Raw genomic sequence first — 16,134 nt, forward strand, 5'->3', positions numbered from 1 at the left:
TGCCCTTTTAACCATATATGCTCAGCGTAACGACCCACCTGATGTGGTATTACCAGAGTGGTGCGGTGGTCCTGACTTAGCCACAGGGCTAATCTCTAGGCTGTGTCATTCTCATTTCAAATGAGACTGGGTTCTCCTGTGCTATAAACATTCATGGAAGGTGAAGGTCATCATCAAACATGGCACCATGCTCTACTCAAACAAATTAGTGTAACAAGCTTGCGTGGACTCAGCAGTGTGTTCTGATTACTTGGTCTCTGGTTCTAGGTCTCATAGATCTATTGGCTAAAGAGCATAAGGTACAAAGAGTAAGTATAACAACTGCAACTTTAAAAGTTATATATATGTATGTGCAATGTCACAACTATCTTTTTGATAGACATTATTCCTCTGAAGAAGTCTGATGATAATGATAGATAACTAAAGATAATTTAGTCATTCTCTTAGTAATGATTTCAAGATCAATAATTAATTTAAAGATAAGTTATAGTCCACAAAATCCCCAAGTACTTTTTCTTTACTTTGCATACAATTAAATTCCTTTGTAGAACAGACATAAATTATCTATAGTTTTAGTAGCCCAGGGTGTTAGGTTTCCATACATACTTTTAGTTGTAAACATTGAAAAATGATAGTCTACATTTGATAAAAAGGATTCTAGAAAGTAAGACCTTTGTGCACATAAATATCTAAATGGAAAAAAAGGAAAAAGCACAATTAATTGAGAGGCTTGTCCTTTTAGGCAAGTCTGCTTTATTGAAGGTAATAGGACTTTTTTGGAGTCTCCCACCTCTTCCGCACTTCAGACGAATTTTGTGGAGAAAGCATCTCTAGCATTCTCAGATTTTCTCAACCAAAGAGGAAGTTCTTCAGAGAGACCCTAGGGAGCCCAGGACAAGGCTTAGCTCCTCCAGTCTTCTCCTAATCCTCTGTCTCATAAGGTCTGTGTCTCTTCCACACCTACTGTCTTGTTTCTGACCACATTTCATACCTGGACGATGGAGCTGTTGTCTCTGTCCAATTCCCTTGGCTCTCTTCCCTTAGCTGCTCCTGTGGCTCTCTGCCATAGATACAAATCAGAGGGCATAAACTACTTTCTGAGTCAGAATTTTTCAAGGTGCAGCACAATCTAGCTCTTGGGAAATGCTGGGGCTAGAGTCAGGGATAGTAGTCAGACTCGGAGGTAAAGAAGATAAAGGGCCAGATCTCAGATAGCATGGAAAGGTAATTTGGGAACTGAAACTTTTTTGGTTTTGATTGACATATGGAAGATAAAACAGGAGATACCATAAAGAAATCTTTTTCATAAACTCTGAGGTCAGAGGCTATGGCTTACTCATATTTATATTCTTCACAACTTCAAATAGAATATCTTTGTATAAGGAGGGCTCAAGAAATGGCTACCAAATGGGACATTGACTTTGCAGAAACCGAGGATATAAAAAGATCTATCTTAAACAGTCCAATTTTGAACTGTATCTTCAGTCAGATGAATTTAGGAATCATTATTTTAACCATACTAAGTCCAATTTTATTTTTATTTGTGTAGGCAAGAATAGCTTTTCACATGGCTTCCTGCTCTGCATTTTCAAACAAGTTCATGGTTTTCCTATGGTGATTTGAGAATAAGTAATTCTTTTAGGTCATAAAAAAATTGCAAACTAAGCAGAATCCCCCGAATAGTTCCCCTAAACTTTACTTCCAAGTTGTGTACTATATATTCTCTCATTATTCATTGATAGGATACTGCTTGTCTTTCTCTTAGAATTGCTTCCTTCAGTTTAAAAATACTTTATGAAGTTGCAATATTTCATCCTTTGGGTACAGAGTGCATTGATGTTATAAAAATAGTGAAAGGTGAATCAAAAGGTTTCTTTTTTTTTTTTTAATAACCGAGTTGGAGTAATGGCGATTTTAGTCTAATCAGACTACCATACTGAGTTAAAGTGATCCACTTTGTTAATTGCTAAGGTGTATGTCTCACTTTGTTTACATTTAAATTTTGTATTTCTTATTCCTCTTTGGTTCCCTTCTTAATGTTTAGATAAGTTCAAAGGCCTTTTTAATGGTGATACATCCTTATTTCTCTTCTAGGACCCCATTCTACTACACGTTGGGAACCTTCGGTGCCTGGCAGTGAGTGCCTTCTTACAGCATCTCCACGCTCCCATCCTTTACCCGGTTTTACCTGTTTCCCTCTCACTAGGAGGGACTTCTTTGTGAGTAGAGGCTTTATCCACTTAATTTTTGCAGCTCGGAGTAGCAGTTTAATAAATGTTGACTGATTTTATACAGTTTACTTGAATGGCGTATTGTAGAAAAGAATGATTGCATAGGCATCCTCAATTTTATACTGGGTTTGACCAACTCACAGAGAGGCAAGGGGGCCTCAGAAATGTTTACCAATTTCCTGACCAGTTTTAAACCCCACATCTAGGTCAATTTCCCCCCATTGTCGCATCATTTAAGTGTTTGGAAACCTGGATGTAGCTAAAGGAACATTTCCAAATGCAAGGCTTCTATCAAAAAGGCAGGAATGCAGAGTGGATGCCTAAGGAGAAAAATTGAACTAAAGGCACAGGCCAGCTCCATGACATCCTTGGAAGAAGGGCATAGACCCATGCCAGTGGGAGGCCAGTGACAGTTCAAGACATGACACTACTACCTCAGTCAGGGATTTTAAATCTGAGGTTCAAATCTGGAGATTTTGAGGGAAATCCCTTACATGGTCAATGGACATGAAAACAAAAGGAAACAGAAGATTGGTGAGGACTTGCATGGAGGGGCTCCCTGAGACTCAGAATTCAAACCACTATTGAACCTTTCACTTTCTTTGTAATCATAGGTTGTGAATGAAATATTCAGTCAGATGTCTTCAATTTACTTATGACTTAGACTGGGTTAGTTGATGTGGCTAATATTAGCCATCACAGGACCAAACCAGTTCTTATTTTATATCGGCACTGTGTTTTGTGATGAACAAAATGCAGACAATATCATCCAGATTTAATGAGTTATGGTCTGTTTTTAAACCATCTAAAAATGCATTTGCCTTAGTTCAACTTCAGTTTCTCTAATTTCAGTGTTAAAAATGAAATCATTATATGATCTAAGCTACAGGGGAATACTTAACCAAGGTGAAAGGAGAGTATTTTGCTTTTGAATACTGTCTGTTATTTAAACTCCAGCATATGCCTCTATAGCTGGTTTGTGACTAAAATCTAAGCTTATTTGTCTTTAACCAATATCTTCCTTAGGTGTTTCACTAAAAAAATATACAGCTAAATGGTTTGTGGTAACTTATATCATTGCAAATCAACTTCTAGCTAAAATACATTTTATACGATTAAACAAGGTCTGTAAAAGATAGTAATTCACGATTCCATAACTTTACACTTCAGATTGATGATCTCAAACTGTTGTTTTAGTTTAAAGTAAGTATTCTGTTTTTGTTTTTAAACATTTTAGTACTTAAAGAATAATTTTAACTTATAACATTGAAGCTAGTACATTAAAAACAGCTGAAAATATCTGATATTTGTAATATTGATTAAAAATTTTGTAATAATATACTATGTCTTTTATCTCATTTAAATAATAGAAAAAATTTAGATTGTTTTATTTCTATGTAAATAAAACACAAATATGCTTTTAATAGGTATATCTTGATGCATTTTGAAATGCCTTTATTACTTGTGAAACTGTTGATTCAAAGCATGTGTCACCTGTTATGTAGGTTTCATTTGTAATATTGTAATTAAACTATTTGTTTATGGCTTTATTAGTGTTACCCAAATTTAGAAATCCGTGCAATGCCCATCAAAATTATGACCATATCAAAACTAAGGTAACTGACTAAATCCATTGCAAAGACAAGACAACTAAATCATTATCACAAGTCCCTTAAGTGTTCAGGCTTGGTAGCTTTGTCGGGCTAACTCTGACACTGGAGAGAATTAATTTCTCATGAACTAATAGTACTAATGGTTCTGCCCCACCCCACTTTTTATACAGTGTGTGGGTCTCAGGGGATCTTCTTGTAAAGGACTACCATGTGATAACTTTTAACTCTTTGACTTGATCTAGATCTCAACTGACTACAAATATTTTCCTGACATGGTAGTTGCATTTATACGTGTGAATTTATTTGTGGGAAAATGAACAGGTATTATTCTTCACAACGTGGGAAGTACTAACACTAGGGCAGGCAGGAGAACATACTTAAAGCAATTGTTTCAAGTTAGTAATAGAAGGATATATTTAGTAGCCTTGAGAATACTTTTCCAATCAAGGACATTCCTTTTTTTATTTTTATTAGACACAAACAATTAAATCAATATTAAGGTGTAAGGGATAGGGGCAGATAGAAAAACGAAGGCTGAGTTTGCCTCCCCAAAGCTTCCAAAACAATAGGGATGTGCAACACACAGTGGTAAGACACGGTGCTCTGCAGCAAACAGTCAATGGGATGCACCTTGTTAAAAAAAAGTGCCTGGAGATGTGGTTAAAATGGAAATTTCTTAAGGTCCCTTACGAGAGAAAAATATTTGCTAAAGTCATCTCATTTTCAAAAAGAATACATTTTTCTACAATATAATGAATCTCTGGTACATAGTTTCCCCCTCTGTCCTCACACTGGACTTATTTACCCCATCACAGTCTAGAGCAGTGCTGTTCCATAGAAATACAAAGAGAGCCTGGGAATTTTAAACTTCCTAATAGCCATTTTTTTAAAAAGTGAAAAGAAACAGGTGAAAATAATTTTAACAATACACTTTATTTAGACCAGTATAGCCAAATTATTATCATTTCAAGATGTAATCAATATAAAATTATTAATGTGCTAGTTTATATTATTATTATTTTAAATCTTTTTTAAGGTTTTATTTTAATTATTTTTAGAGAGGAGAAGGGAGGGAGAAAGAGAGGGAGAGAAACGTCAGTTTGTGGTTGCCTCTCACGTGACCCCCACTGGGGACCTGGCCTGCCACCCAATCATGTGCTCTGACTGGGAATTGAACTGGCGACCCTTTGGTTTGCAGCCCACACTCAATCCACTGAGCTACACCAGCCAGGGCTGTATTATTTTTCTTTGGACTGAAGCTTGAAAATCTGGTGTGTATTTTATACTTACAGTACACCTCAGTTTGGGGTGGTTACAAAGTACTCAAGAGCCACGGTGGCTAGTGTCTACTGCATTGGACAGCACAGGTCTTATAGAAACTTTTTCTTCAAAGACTTGCTGATTCCCCTATTTTGTCTTTCCTTCAATCTTTTCATCAATGCACACTTGTTTCCATACTGTTTGACTTACAGTATTAGTCCAGCATGAACTTGAGCTTCTTTGAAGTGCTTGACGTATTGTTTGTTACTACAGACACAAAAGAACCATTCTCAGGGGCTCAGCCATCTCTGAGTTCAGGTCGCCTGGCCAAGTCTTCTGTTTTGTTCAATTTATTCATGTGTTATAAATGACTCCACTGGAATAAGTTTGGCTCTCAAAGTGACTGTAGTAATCACACAATACAAAAAAAATGCTTCAGTGTATTCAGCACTTATAATCTGTTGAATAAGGAGTTATAAAACAAGTTAGGAACTCTGTTTCAAGGACTTAATCTGTATTTTATCCATTGTGATCGTCCCAGGAGAGACAGCAATTAGCTTCAGACATATCTGAAACCTGTCAATGAGCAGCTGGCATCGACATACTAGTGATGAAGATGAGCCAATGTATTCAGCAGTATGTGGCACTATGTCATAGGGGGCTTTACAGAAGACATGGGACAGACATGTTTCAAGATACTCATACATTCACAGGATCACGAGTAAGAATGTGGTATGGTACACGGACGGGATGCTGTGGTTGCCATGAGGAGTACTCACTTTTTCAGATCATTCTGCTGCTTTTTGGCTTGTGCACGCCACTGGTGCATAGCAGGGAGGAAGCCACTTGTGTACAGTGGAAAAAGTATATCAACTAATAAAACTGCATTTGACTGGAAATAATTGTATCACAGCTGTCACTGAATTAACTCCATAAAATTATCAATACAACAGGTGCATTACATGTTATGAATCAGAATTTTGTTTGCTGATTCATAAACTAGCCAGTATGCAACAAGAATATGATGCATCAAAGAAAGCATTATATAATCTTCATGCAATAACTAATACTTCAAAAACAGTTAATGCAACATTAGACAGGGATTAAATAAGGAACTTGGCACACACAAATGTTCTGAATGTGAAAAAATGATAATAATCACAATTTTTTCTAAATTAAAAATAAAAAATATTATTTTGCATTAAATTTTAAATTTCAGCTTAGGTTTGATCATCATTTTGGACATTTGAAAAGGATTACTGGGAAGTACATACCAATGCACAGTTTTGGGGAAAAAGAATTTTGGGGACTAGAGCCTGTCCTGGATTGTTATGCCCTAAAGTTTTCTGTTGTAGCACAGCTACGCCAACTGCAAATCTGGGCAGGTCTTATCCACTGATGTGTGTGGCTCTGTCCTCAGCCAAGAACTCAAAGTGGTTCTGACTTCCCTTAGCATTTCTCTGAGAAACTACAGACTAGATCTTTTGAGATTCTACAAAGGGCAGGAGATCAATGTAAAACTGCATGTGTTTTACTGTGAAGGTTGTGTAAAGAATGAAGACCTTGGTAAAAATCAAGCAAATTTCTTTCCAGCAACTACTGTGTCATTGGGAAGCATCCCTTCTTCATGGACAAAAACTCACAGCATAAAACTTATCCTGAAGTCCTGGGAATCATTAATAATTTTTTTAAATATTCAAGTTTGATGTTTTATGTTGTTATAATTTCCATTACTTACAACATAGTGTTTGGAATAAAATTAAACCACACATGTTGGCAGCAGCTGGGGATGTAATCTGATGATATTCTAAAAATAGGTCGCCATAATTTAGCTTTTGATATAAATACTTTTCATAAGGACTGTAAATGGACATTTTTTTTCTAATTCTAGACATGTTCATATAATTGGAACTGAATCACTGCATTTACTACTGCATTATGGAAAAAAGAAATGTTTAAGATAACTAATCTAAGTTATAAGATAAATGCAAGTAAAAATATTTTTCATTTAAGAATTTAAAACTGATAGTTCCACAGAGTGGTGATGAATATATTATACATATTTATGTGGATTTTACAGGGTGTTTCAAAAGTCCCTGAGGACATACAGGATTCACAGTCTCAGCATGTCTTTGCATATAAATACAAACTGTTTTCTATACTTATTATAATAAATGCTGAAAATGGCCCTCATGTGCTGATAATAGAGATATTTTTGTTGTCAAGGTCACTAAGCATCAGAGGGGTCACAGATGCCATTTTCTGCAGGGGGACTCAGGGACTTCTGGCTCATTCCTGTAAATTAGTCATCCACATAAATACGTATAGACACATATGCATTATGCATAGTCACAACATAAATATATTTAACATTTAAGAAAATTTAGATATTCTACTGGTAAACTGACATATGTATACAATATAACTTGTATTTATTCACAGGAATTTGATTTTTTTGGTTGTTTTCAAATGTATGATTAGCTTCATATTTATTTCCCAAAGTTGTTAATAAGACTCCTTTAAAAAGAAGCAACATGTTTTACTTGCACATACATTTTTTAAACTAAAGTTGAGTAGTGAAAATTAATATTCACAAATAAATAAACAATGGAATTTTCTTTTTTTAGCAATTTTGGTTTTCATTTTATATTGTATAATTTTTTCATTGAAACTGTGCTTTTTAAAAAATTGATTCAAGTTAATGTTTTTTTTCTAGTTAAAAATCACAATGTCTGATATATTAACATATGTCAGCTTCCTACAGCAACCCTATGGGTCTGCCCACCTGTGATGTCATAGTAAGGAGGGGCTTTTCTTCAGCAGACTCCTCCCTCGGTATCTCCTTCATCACCATGGCAACAGCCTTATCTGCCGCCCTAGAGCCTTTTCCCTATAACAGTGAAATCAACAATGACTTGTGTCAGGAGAAATCTTTAACTTCTTATTTATTACCAGATATTCTAATGTTTAAAGAGCAATCCAACATAAATGAAGAGGCAGGCTGCTGCAAGTGAATCTTGAGGCTTTTGGCTGAAGAGAAAAAACACAAAATCTGAAAAAAGATTGTTTGTGAATTTTTAGTTAGCTCCTTTTTCACCTTTACAGCTGATATTATATTTAATTTTAACATAGTATTTTATATGTATATTTTAAGGCAATTTACATGACACGAACATCATTTTTATAGTATAAATTTTAAAACATTATGGATTGCCTATTATGTTCATTTATAGATTGTCCCTGTACAATTCCTAAAAGCTCTGGAGAACAGTGAGGAGTCCTGGATGGAGATCAGAATCGGGGTCTGCCTCCCACTGAGAGCTGGTGAGTGGTCTCTGGACTCTGTCATTTTGAGTGGATTGGGCATAAAAAGAGTAAAAGTGTCATAAAAACCTCTCAAAATTCTTCAGTGGCCTAATATCACAGGAATTCACCCAGCTTATTTTGTGGAGCTAGTATGAAAAAAAATTGTAATTCTGGTTTTGAGACCAAAGAATTTTGATAGAATTTTAGAATGTCTCTTCTTTGGAGACTCTTGTAAATCCAGATGTAAATAAAAATGATTAATAATAAGGCACTGATAGGTTCAGGTATAAATATAGATATAGGCATATATCTCTCCCTGTATTTTTTGTCTCATTACAGGCAGTCATAGACTTTACAGGGGGAGGCTGGCTTTTTGTCTTTTTGGTTTACTAGATTATTGAATTTTTGATACTAGATATAGTGTAATGGAAAAAATAAAATATCACTTTTTTAATTTAATTAGAGACATCTCATACAATGTAAAAATGAAACAATCGTTAAGCACTTTAAAAAGAAAAAACTTCCATTTTCTTAGGTCTCTGGGCAGAGCCTCCCTGGAGAAAATAATTTTATACTAACAGCATACGTGAATATCTGTGTTGTAAATCTACCTAAAATACAAGTGTAGTACACAGAGATATTATAGGCAAAAAACCAAAAATGGACATATGGGTTTGTTGTCTGAAAGGGAATTAAGAGCTAGGGTCAATATTAACTCCAGAGGTTAATAAATCTTGATACTTGCTATGCAATGCAAAAGGACAGAATTATGTTATCATCCTGGTCTCACACAGGGCTTTAAGGATTTAGAAGCTAGGTTTATTCTGGGAAGAAAAGCATTGTCCATTTTCTCAGGCATTCCTTTCTAAACTATAACAAGTGGCAGCTTTTATTTATGAAGACAAAAAGAAAAACTTCATAGTTACTAGATTTTAAAATGTGTGAATCTCTTTACAATGCTCAAAGTTTATTTCTTTGCTTTTTTATTCAAGAACTAGCATTACTGAATGATAAAGTGTTATTTTCATGATGGAGTATCAGCTACAAGAGATTTTATTAATCAGCTATGATGGTAGTTACTATCACATATGTTCTGAAAAGTTTCTAGGGCCAGAATGCTTAGAATAACTGACTTGTGGAAGAATAAAGGGAAATACTGATTGACTACATAAAAAATTGGGGTACATAATGATCCCAGGTTCATTCTTTAATGATACAATGTGCACTTCCTAAAATAGAGATGCATACAATTCTGAATTCTGGGAAAAGATTTGTTATGGTACTATTAAACTATTTTACATTTTTTCAAAATATAAAAATTATTTCAGTGAAACATTACATGCTATAAGCTTTATAGCTACACTCATTTACAGATTATGTTTAACAAATATTTTTGCAGCTTATTTTTTTTCAAAAAAGGAAAATCATTTGTAAAGAATTCTTTCCATGCTCCAAGAAGTTCTAATAAGATAGCAATAAACAGGGTGGCATGCTTATATTTAAATCCCTAACATACTTAAAAGAACAAACCTAATGTTATAAGGTGTCATTTTTAAAAAAATAATTCAGACTCTCATCTTGAGCTAAGAAAAAATGTCAATTGATGAGCATCTCAAAAAATTTCAGGTCAATATTTCAATACTCTATTTATTTGAAATGCTACCAATCCATAAACTACATATAGATATTTTCACATGTGCAACTATAATAGCTAGAATTAGCAACGGACATGCCATTTCACTAAAACAAACAAAAATAAAACAAAACAAAAATTAGTCCTTTCATGCTGAACTCTAGAACAAAGCAGTGGTCAGCTAGAAAGGATGTATAATTAACACATGCGGTGCTTTTTATTTCTTGCAGAAAAACCCACCAAAGCCAGAGTCAGGTCACTTTTTTGAAGACAGTGCCACTTTTTCTTCAAGGTTACACCTACTACCTGAAAAGAGTCATGATACCCATGTTAGTGCCTGCTTGCAGTTCTTGCAGTTTTTTTTCTTTATAGCCTTTAGCTTTTGAGTTATCACCCCAACAGCCTCACTGCTTTCCAAGGGTGGTGCAGTCCAAGAACAGAACCGGAAGTTCTGCCACAGCGACATCGCAGTGGCTGCAGACACAGGGTCTGACACTGCTGCCAACTCAAGCGAACGTACTCATATCAAAGCAAGATTTCCCCTAGATCATATTGCCATCTCCACCTGGTAGCTTAAAATTAAGCTGTGTTATTTCTGACGTGTCCATTTATCTTGTGGGATAACATTTCTAAAATTCAGAACTCCACTGATAACTGATTTGGCAATTCATGAAACTACACAACTCTGCTTATCAGCGGCTCTGCGAGGTGGACAGTAACACAACTGCACAGGTTCTTTCCTTCTTTGAAGTCAGTGGCTTAAAACATTGTGAGCACTGTATGTGCACAATTAGCTGGACTTCAAGCTCAATTTCTAAATATATCCACACCAGAGGGTAAATATTAACTTATTATTTGAAATATGATGAAGATGGCAGAAATGGAATATTCACTGAATATACACTCAAGCATGTAAGTACATTTAGATCACATTAAGCCTGTATGCTTTTACGTGATTCTTGGCAACAACAGGAAAGAATAGCGGGGCTTTAAGTTGATTACCACATCATGACACCCTTAGCAATTATTTCAGCCTATTTCTTTTAAAATAATACTTCAAAACCATATGTTCCCACTTTCTTGTTGAGTTTCTTGAGATATTTTAAATATTGTTTTCTTGGTAATTTGCTGTAGAAAATTCTTTGACACTTCTCTTTATCACAGAGTTCCCTCAGCAATAAAAATATATAAAATTATAGCTTCTCTAACAAATAATATTTCTTGAGAATAATTTGTCATTAACTTCTATTACAAGAGCAGGCATAAATGAATGAAACACAGAAAGCATAGCAAGTAATACTAAAATTATTAAGAAAACCCAATTTTGGCTCCCCCCTTTTTTTAAAATATAGAATATAAGAAACAGAGTAAAAAGTATTAGAAGTCACAGGATCTTCCCAGGCTGGACGCCAGGCTGTGAAGCTACCAGATGTCTTGAGATGAGGGGTGTTGGCTCCAGGCCTGTCTCACAAGGGAGGGAACTCAAGTATCTGGAGGAGCTACTATGCGCTGGGCACCCTGCTAGGTGTTTTATGTATTTTTACTCCTTTAATTGCATGAAACCTCTGTGGGGTAGAAATGAACTACGCTAGGTGGTTTGGGACATGGAGGCTAAGAGACACAGTGACTTGGTCAAGGCCTCCAAGCTAGAATGGGGCTGAGCCAGGATGGGAACCCAGGGCCTGAGCCCTGTGCTTCCTTGTCTCCCACATTGTCGTCCCTTCACCCGGCTTCGGCTTCGGGAGGCTGGAGGGCTCTCCCAGGCGGCCCTCGCTGCCTGCCGTTGTTGACGGCCATGCCTGCAGGTGTTTAAGAAACCATCCAAATTTTGGGCAGCAACCACTTCTCAGTATAATGATAGAGTCTGAATCAAGCAAATATTTTTGAAAAATATTTTCTTCAACCCACAATGGTCAGTAAGAATCAGCTACACATAACTTCATTCATAACCACAATTCTAACAAAATGTTTATCTCTTCTACCTCCATGGAAAATGAACCTCAGCATGTCATGCACCACACTGCTTTTTATTCCGTAAATCTTATTAGGTTTATAAGCTTTAGTATACCTATAATTCTAATTAAAATGCTAACTCAATGCTGTTAAATGCCATCTTTACTAGGATTTTCCTGAGATCTATTTTGGGTGCATGCAATGTATTTCCATGGTTCCACAGTCCATTTATAAGCAATTTTCTAGTTGCAGACTCTGTTACTACTATGTAAAGTTTTATGCTTTAAAAATTATTTTTAATCTATCAATCAGATTTCTTTTTATCGGAAATATTAAATAGAAGCTATGGAAATATTCTAAATTAGGGGAAAATTAAAGGACTACAGTAGTAGTCATCTCTAGCAACCCCACATTATCTACTGTCTGAACTTAAAAACCCTTTTATTCTGATTACAAAAATTAATATATGAATTGTCAAAAATTGAGAAAGAACAAATAAGAAAATAAAAACAACAAGCCTGATATTTTCATGCATGTTCCCCCAAGTTTTGTCTTTACAGCATTGAAGGTGAAACAGTGTTTTAGGATGAATGTTTTAAAGCTGTTCAAACTACCATCAAGTTTATAATTGTGAATGTATTCAATATATTTCTTTATATATACTGACATGTAAACAAATACCTGCCATCTATAAGATTTTGGCAACTCTGTTAGAAATGAAATGATATTCAGTTTTGTATATGCTAAAAAATTCTGTATCCCATAGGTTCTGGACCCTGGAATTAAATGTACCTGCAAGAAACTGGCTACAAAAAGGTTAATTTCTGATGGCCCTTCTCTGCTGTCACTCATATGCAGAGCCAGGATTACATTCCTTTACTCAGGAAGGCAAATGTCAGGGTGTTATGCTCTCTTCAAACTTCCGACTTGGGAAAATGTCAGAGCAAAGTTTCCCAGTGTGCTCTGTGTGCTGGTCACACCTGTCTACCCACACTCCCTCCCTCCACAGTTCAGTGTGTTCCTGTACATTTTTCTTCCAACACAGAGGACAGTTGCCCTGCTGGTTCTGTCACAGTTACTTTAACTTATTTTCCCCCAACAGAATGTTTCATAATAAATACATGCATTACAAAATTGTATTATATTAATAAAATAAAATATTTTATTATTTATTAAGAAAATAAATGGATTTATTTTTTATTTTACATGTATTTTATTGAGTATGCCATTACAGTCCCATATTTTTTCCCCTTTATTCCCCTCTGCCCTGTACCTGCCCCACCATCATTCTCCCACCTTAGTTCATGTCCATGGGTTGTACATACAGGTTCTTTGGCTTCTCCATTTCCCATATTATTTTTAACCTCCTCCTGTCTATTTTGTACCTGCCATTTATGCTTCTTTTTAAAAATTGTATTTATCTTTATTTTTAAAAATTTTATTTTAATTGTTGTTTAAGTACAATTTTCTATCTTTTACTCCCATGCCAGCCCACTCACCCAGCCCTCCCCACCTACCTCCAATTTCCACCCCCCCAAGTTTTTGTCCTTATGTCCTTTATACTTGTTCCTGTAAACCCTTCCCCTTTATCCCTGTACCTTTACTCCTATTCTTGCCCCTCCCCATGAATGTTTTGTAAATTTAAAAAGGGACACAAATAGAACTAAATCTGGGTATACTGGTCAATTCTTATTTCCAAACATCCCAAAGGAAGCACAGATCTAGATGTAAACAATTGGGAAGTATGGACAGAGTTCAGTCTTTTCTTAACTGGAGATTCATATGTGGAATTCACAAATCATAATAAATTCACCATCAGTTCAGTGATCTGTTTTTAGCTGGAAATAATGTGATTTCTGATTCCTTGATATGGGTAGTAAAGTTACAGTGAAGTAATTGGTGCCTCTCTATTTAAAATAATGGCACGGGGCATTTAAAAACACAGGACTGACAACTGACCCTCCCCATACTTCTCCCTCAGTATCTTTGTTCCACCCCCAGCATTATTTGTTTTTTTTGTGCAACCTTCCCTAAGCCATCTCCTTTTCTGGGAAGTCTTCTGAGGTGAATAAGGAATGACTCTACTGACATTCTACTGTGTAACTCCTGTACCTTCGGTTTGTGTTACGTGCTGACTGCATTTTTTGTGACACCCTTCCTGACCGTGTATGTGGTGGTGAGAGAGAGTCATGAGTCACGATCTCTATGGTCTCTAACCTTCATCCTCCTCCAGTGAAAGTCGCTGGGCTCCAAGCCCACCACTGATGTGTTTACTTTACTCAACCTGAATGATTGGTGCTGGGGGACATTTGTGACTTTCGTGGGCCCCTTCCTCCATAAAAAATGTTAAAAATTGTATTTTATGACTAAGTTAGTATAAAGACAAATATTCCTGACTAGATTTATTGTTACATATTCACTATTATACTAGTACTTTTATGGGTTCTGATTTTAAGAGACTAAAATAATATTTCTTTGGGCCCTTAAAAGTGTCTTGGGCCCTGTGAACTGTGTCCACTATGCCTAGTGCCTTAGTGGACTGTGGGCTGGCAACTTCTCAGGAGTCAGTGCTGCTCCCCTGCGGCTGCTCTGCTGTCACTAGAGCTGATCCATCGTCACCTCTTGGTGGTTTATTTCTGCAACAACTGCTTCAACTCCCCTCCCCATCCCCCACTTCCACCATGGTTGTTTCTGCCCCAATGGACCCCTTTGCTGAGACTCTCACTATTTTTGTTAGGATCCATGTATCCTTTAACAATGCTGCAGCCCCCTGACCCACCCCCCATACACGGTTTCACTTTCCACAATCTCTGTTACCTGAGGTCAACAGCAGTCTGAAAATATTAAATGAAAAATTCCAGAAATAAGCATTTCATAAGTTTTAGCTTCCATATGCTGCTGACCAAAGCTCCTGCGGTCTTGGTCTGCCCTGCCTGGGGTGTGAGTCATCCCTTTGTACAGCGTAGTGCACCGCGCTGAGTGCACTGTCCCCTTATTGGTCACTTAGCAGCTGTCTCAGTGATCAGGTTATCACAGTGCTTGTGTTCAAGTGACCCTCGTTTTTCTTAATAGATGCCTCCAAAGTGTGAGGGTAATGATGCTGGCAATTTGGATATGCCCAAGAGAAGCGGTAAAGTGCTTCCTTTAAGTGAAAAAGTATGTATGTATAGGAGACTTCATAGTATATTTAGGGTTTGGTACTATCCAAGGTTCCAGGTATCCGCTGGAGGTCTTGGAATGTATCCCCTGCAGATGCGGGGGATCTACTATATTCATAAATCTTATGGATGCTCAATTAGCAGCTTCCATCTTGTAGTTCTTAACGCAGTCTCAGAAAACTTGGACCGTTTAGGCCCCGGGACAGTGAACACTGGCATGTGAAGTCAATGTGACTCTTAAAGAGTAGCCTTTCCACTGGACAATGGGCCCTGGCACTTCGTCTTCTCCTGTCTCAGGGCGTGTTCCTGACTATCCAGGAGCACTTCTGAGGAAGCTGAGTCAAACTGTGTCTCTACATTGACTAAAAAAAGTCAGCGCTTAGTGATCAGAGTCTCCAATTGGTTCCAAAGCACTCCTTGCCATTTTTCCCAATAATGCAATGGGCCATATGAGGAACAAAACTGCTCAGTACCCTAAATTCCTGAGTTATCCATGCAGACTAAGCTTCCCCCGGGGACCTTGTTATAGTCCTCTATTTTTGTAAAATGTTCTTTCACCATTTCATCAATGAAAGCACCTCGTGCAAGCAAAGATTGTACTTATTTCTTTTGAATTATTTTCAATTATTTGGTGTAGTTCTCTGTGGACACATAATAGACACTCAAGTTTACTTGTGTATCCAGTACAAGTACTGGATGGTTCTCCCACGTTATTTAAAACACCGAAATCACATAATATGGCCAACTTAGACAGAAGGTTATTCTGACTTAGATATGACTTAATTAGATTTTAAATGAAGTTTCAAGCATCTAAATAAAAATTTATTAAAATTAAACAAAGTGTTGCCAAGTAAAGGTGCTAAATATTTGCTGTGAAGGAAAAATAAAACTTCTTTTTAATTAATAAGATCAATTTGTTTACAATCCATCCTGTGTTCATTCTTTTGAGAAGTGTAAACATCCCCCCTCCCTTTACCACC

The 16,134-nt window shown here is 36.4% G+C and overlaps 1 protein-coding gene across 10 annotated transcripts in view; it reads right to left on the reverse strand.

The window, feature by feature from the left end:
• Positions 1 to 16,134, reverse strand: part of PEX5L (peroxisomal biogenesis factor 5 like) — a 204,570-nt gene that overhangs the window by 70,259 nt on the left and 118,177 nt on the right. For 5 of the 10 annotated variants that reach the window (XM_045851692.1, XM_045851690.1, XM_045851694.1 and 2 more), the window contains one exon: positions 7,890 to 7,994. The exons of 3 other annotated variants lie outside the window; for them this stretch is intronic. In XM_045851692.1, coding sequence (XP_045707648.1) covers positions 7,890 to 7,994 — 105 coding nt within the window. Of the gene's footprint in view, positions 1 to 7,889; positions 7,995 to 10,283; positions 10,350 to 16,134 lie in introns of all 10 variants that reach the window. 2 more of the 10 variants (XM_045851691.1, XM_045851699.1) reach the window with 1 other exon arrangement.

Source organism: Phyllostomus hastatus, unplaced genomic scaffold, assembly GCF_019186645.2.
Source record: "Phyllostomus hastatus isolate PE091 unplaced genomic scaffold, TTU_PhHast_1.1 phas_contig_86, whole genome shotgun sequence".
Lineage (NCBI taxonomy): Eukaryota > Metazoa > Chordata > Mammalia > Chiroptera > Phyllostomidae > Phyllostomus > Phyllostomus hastatus.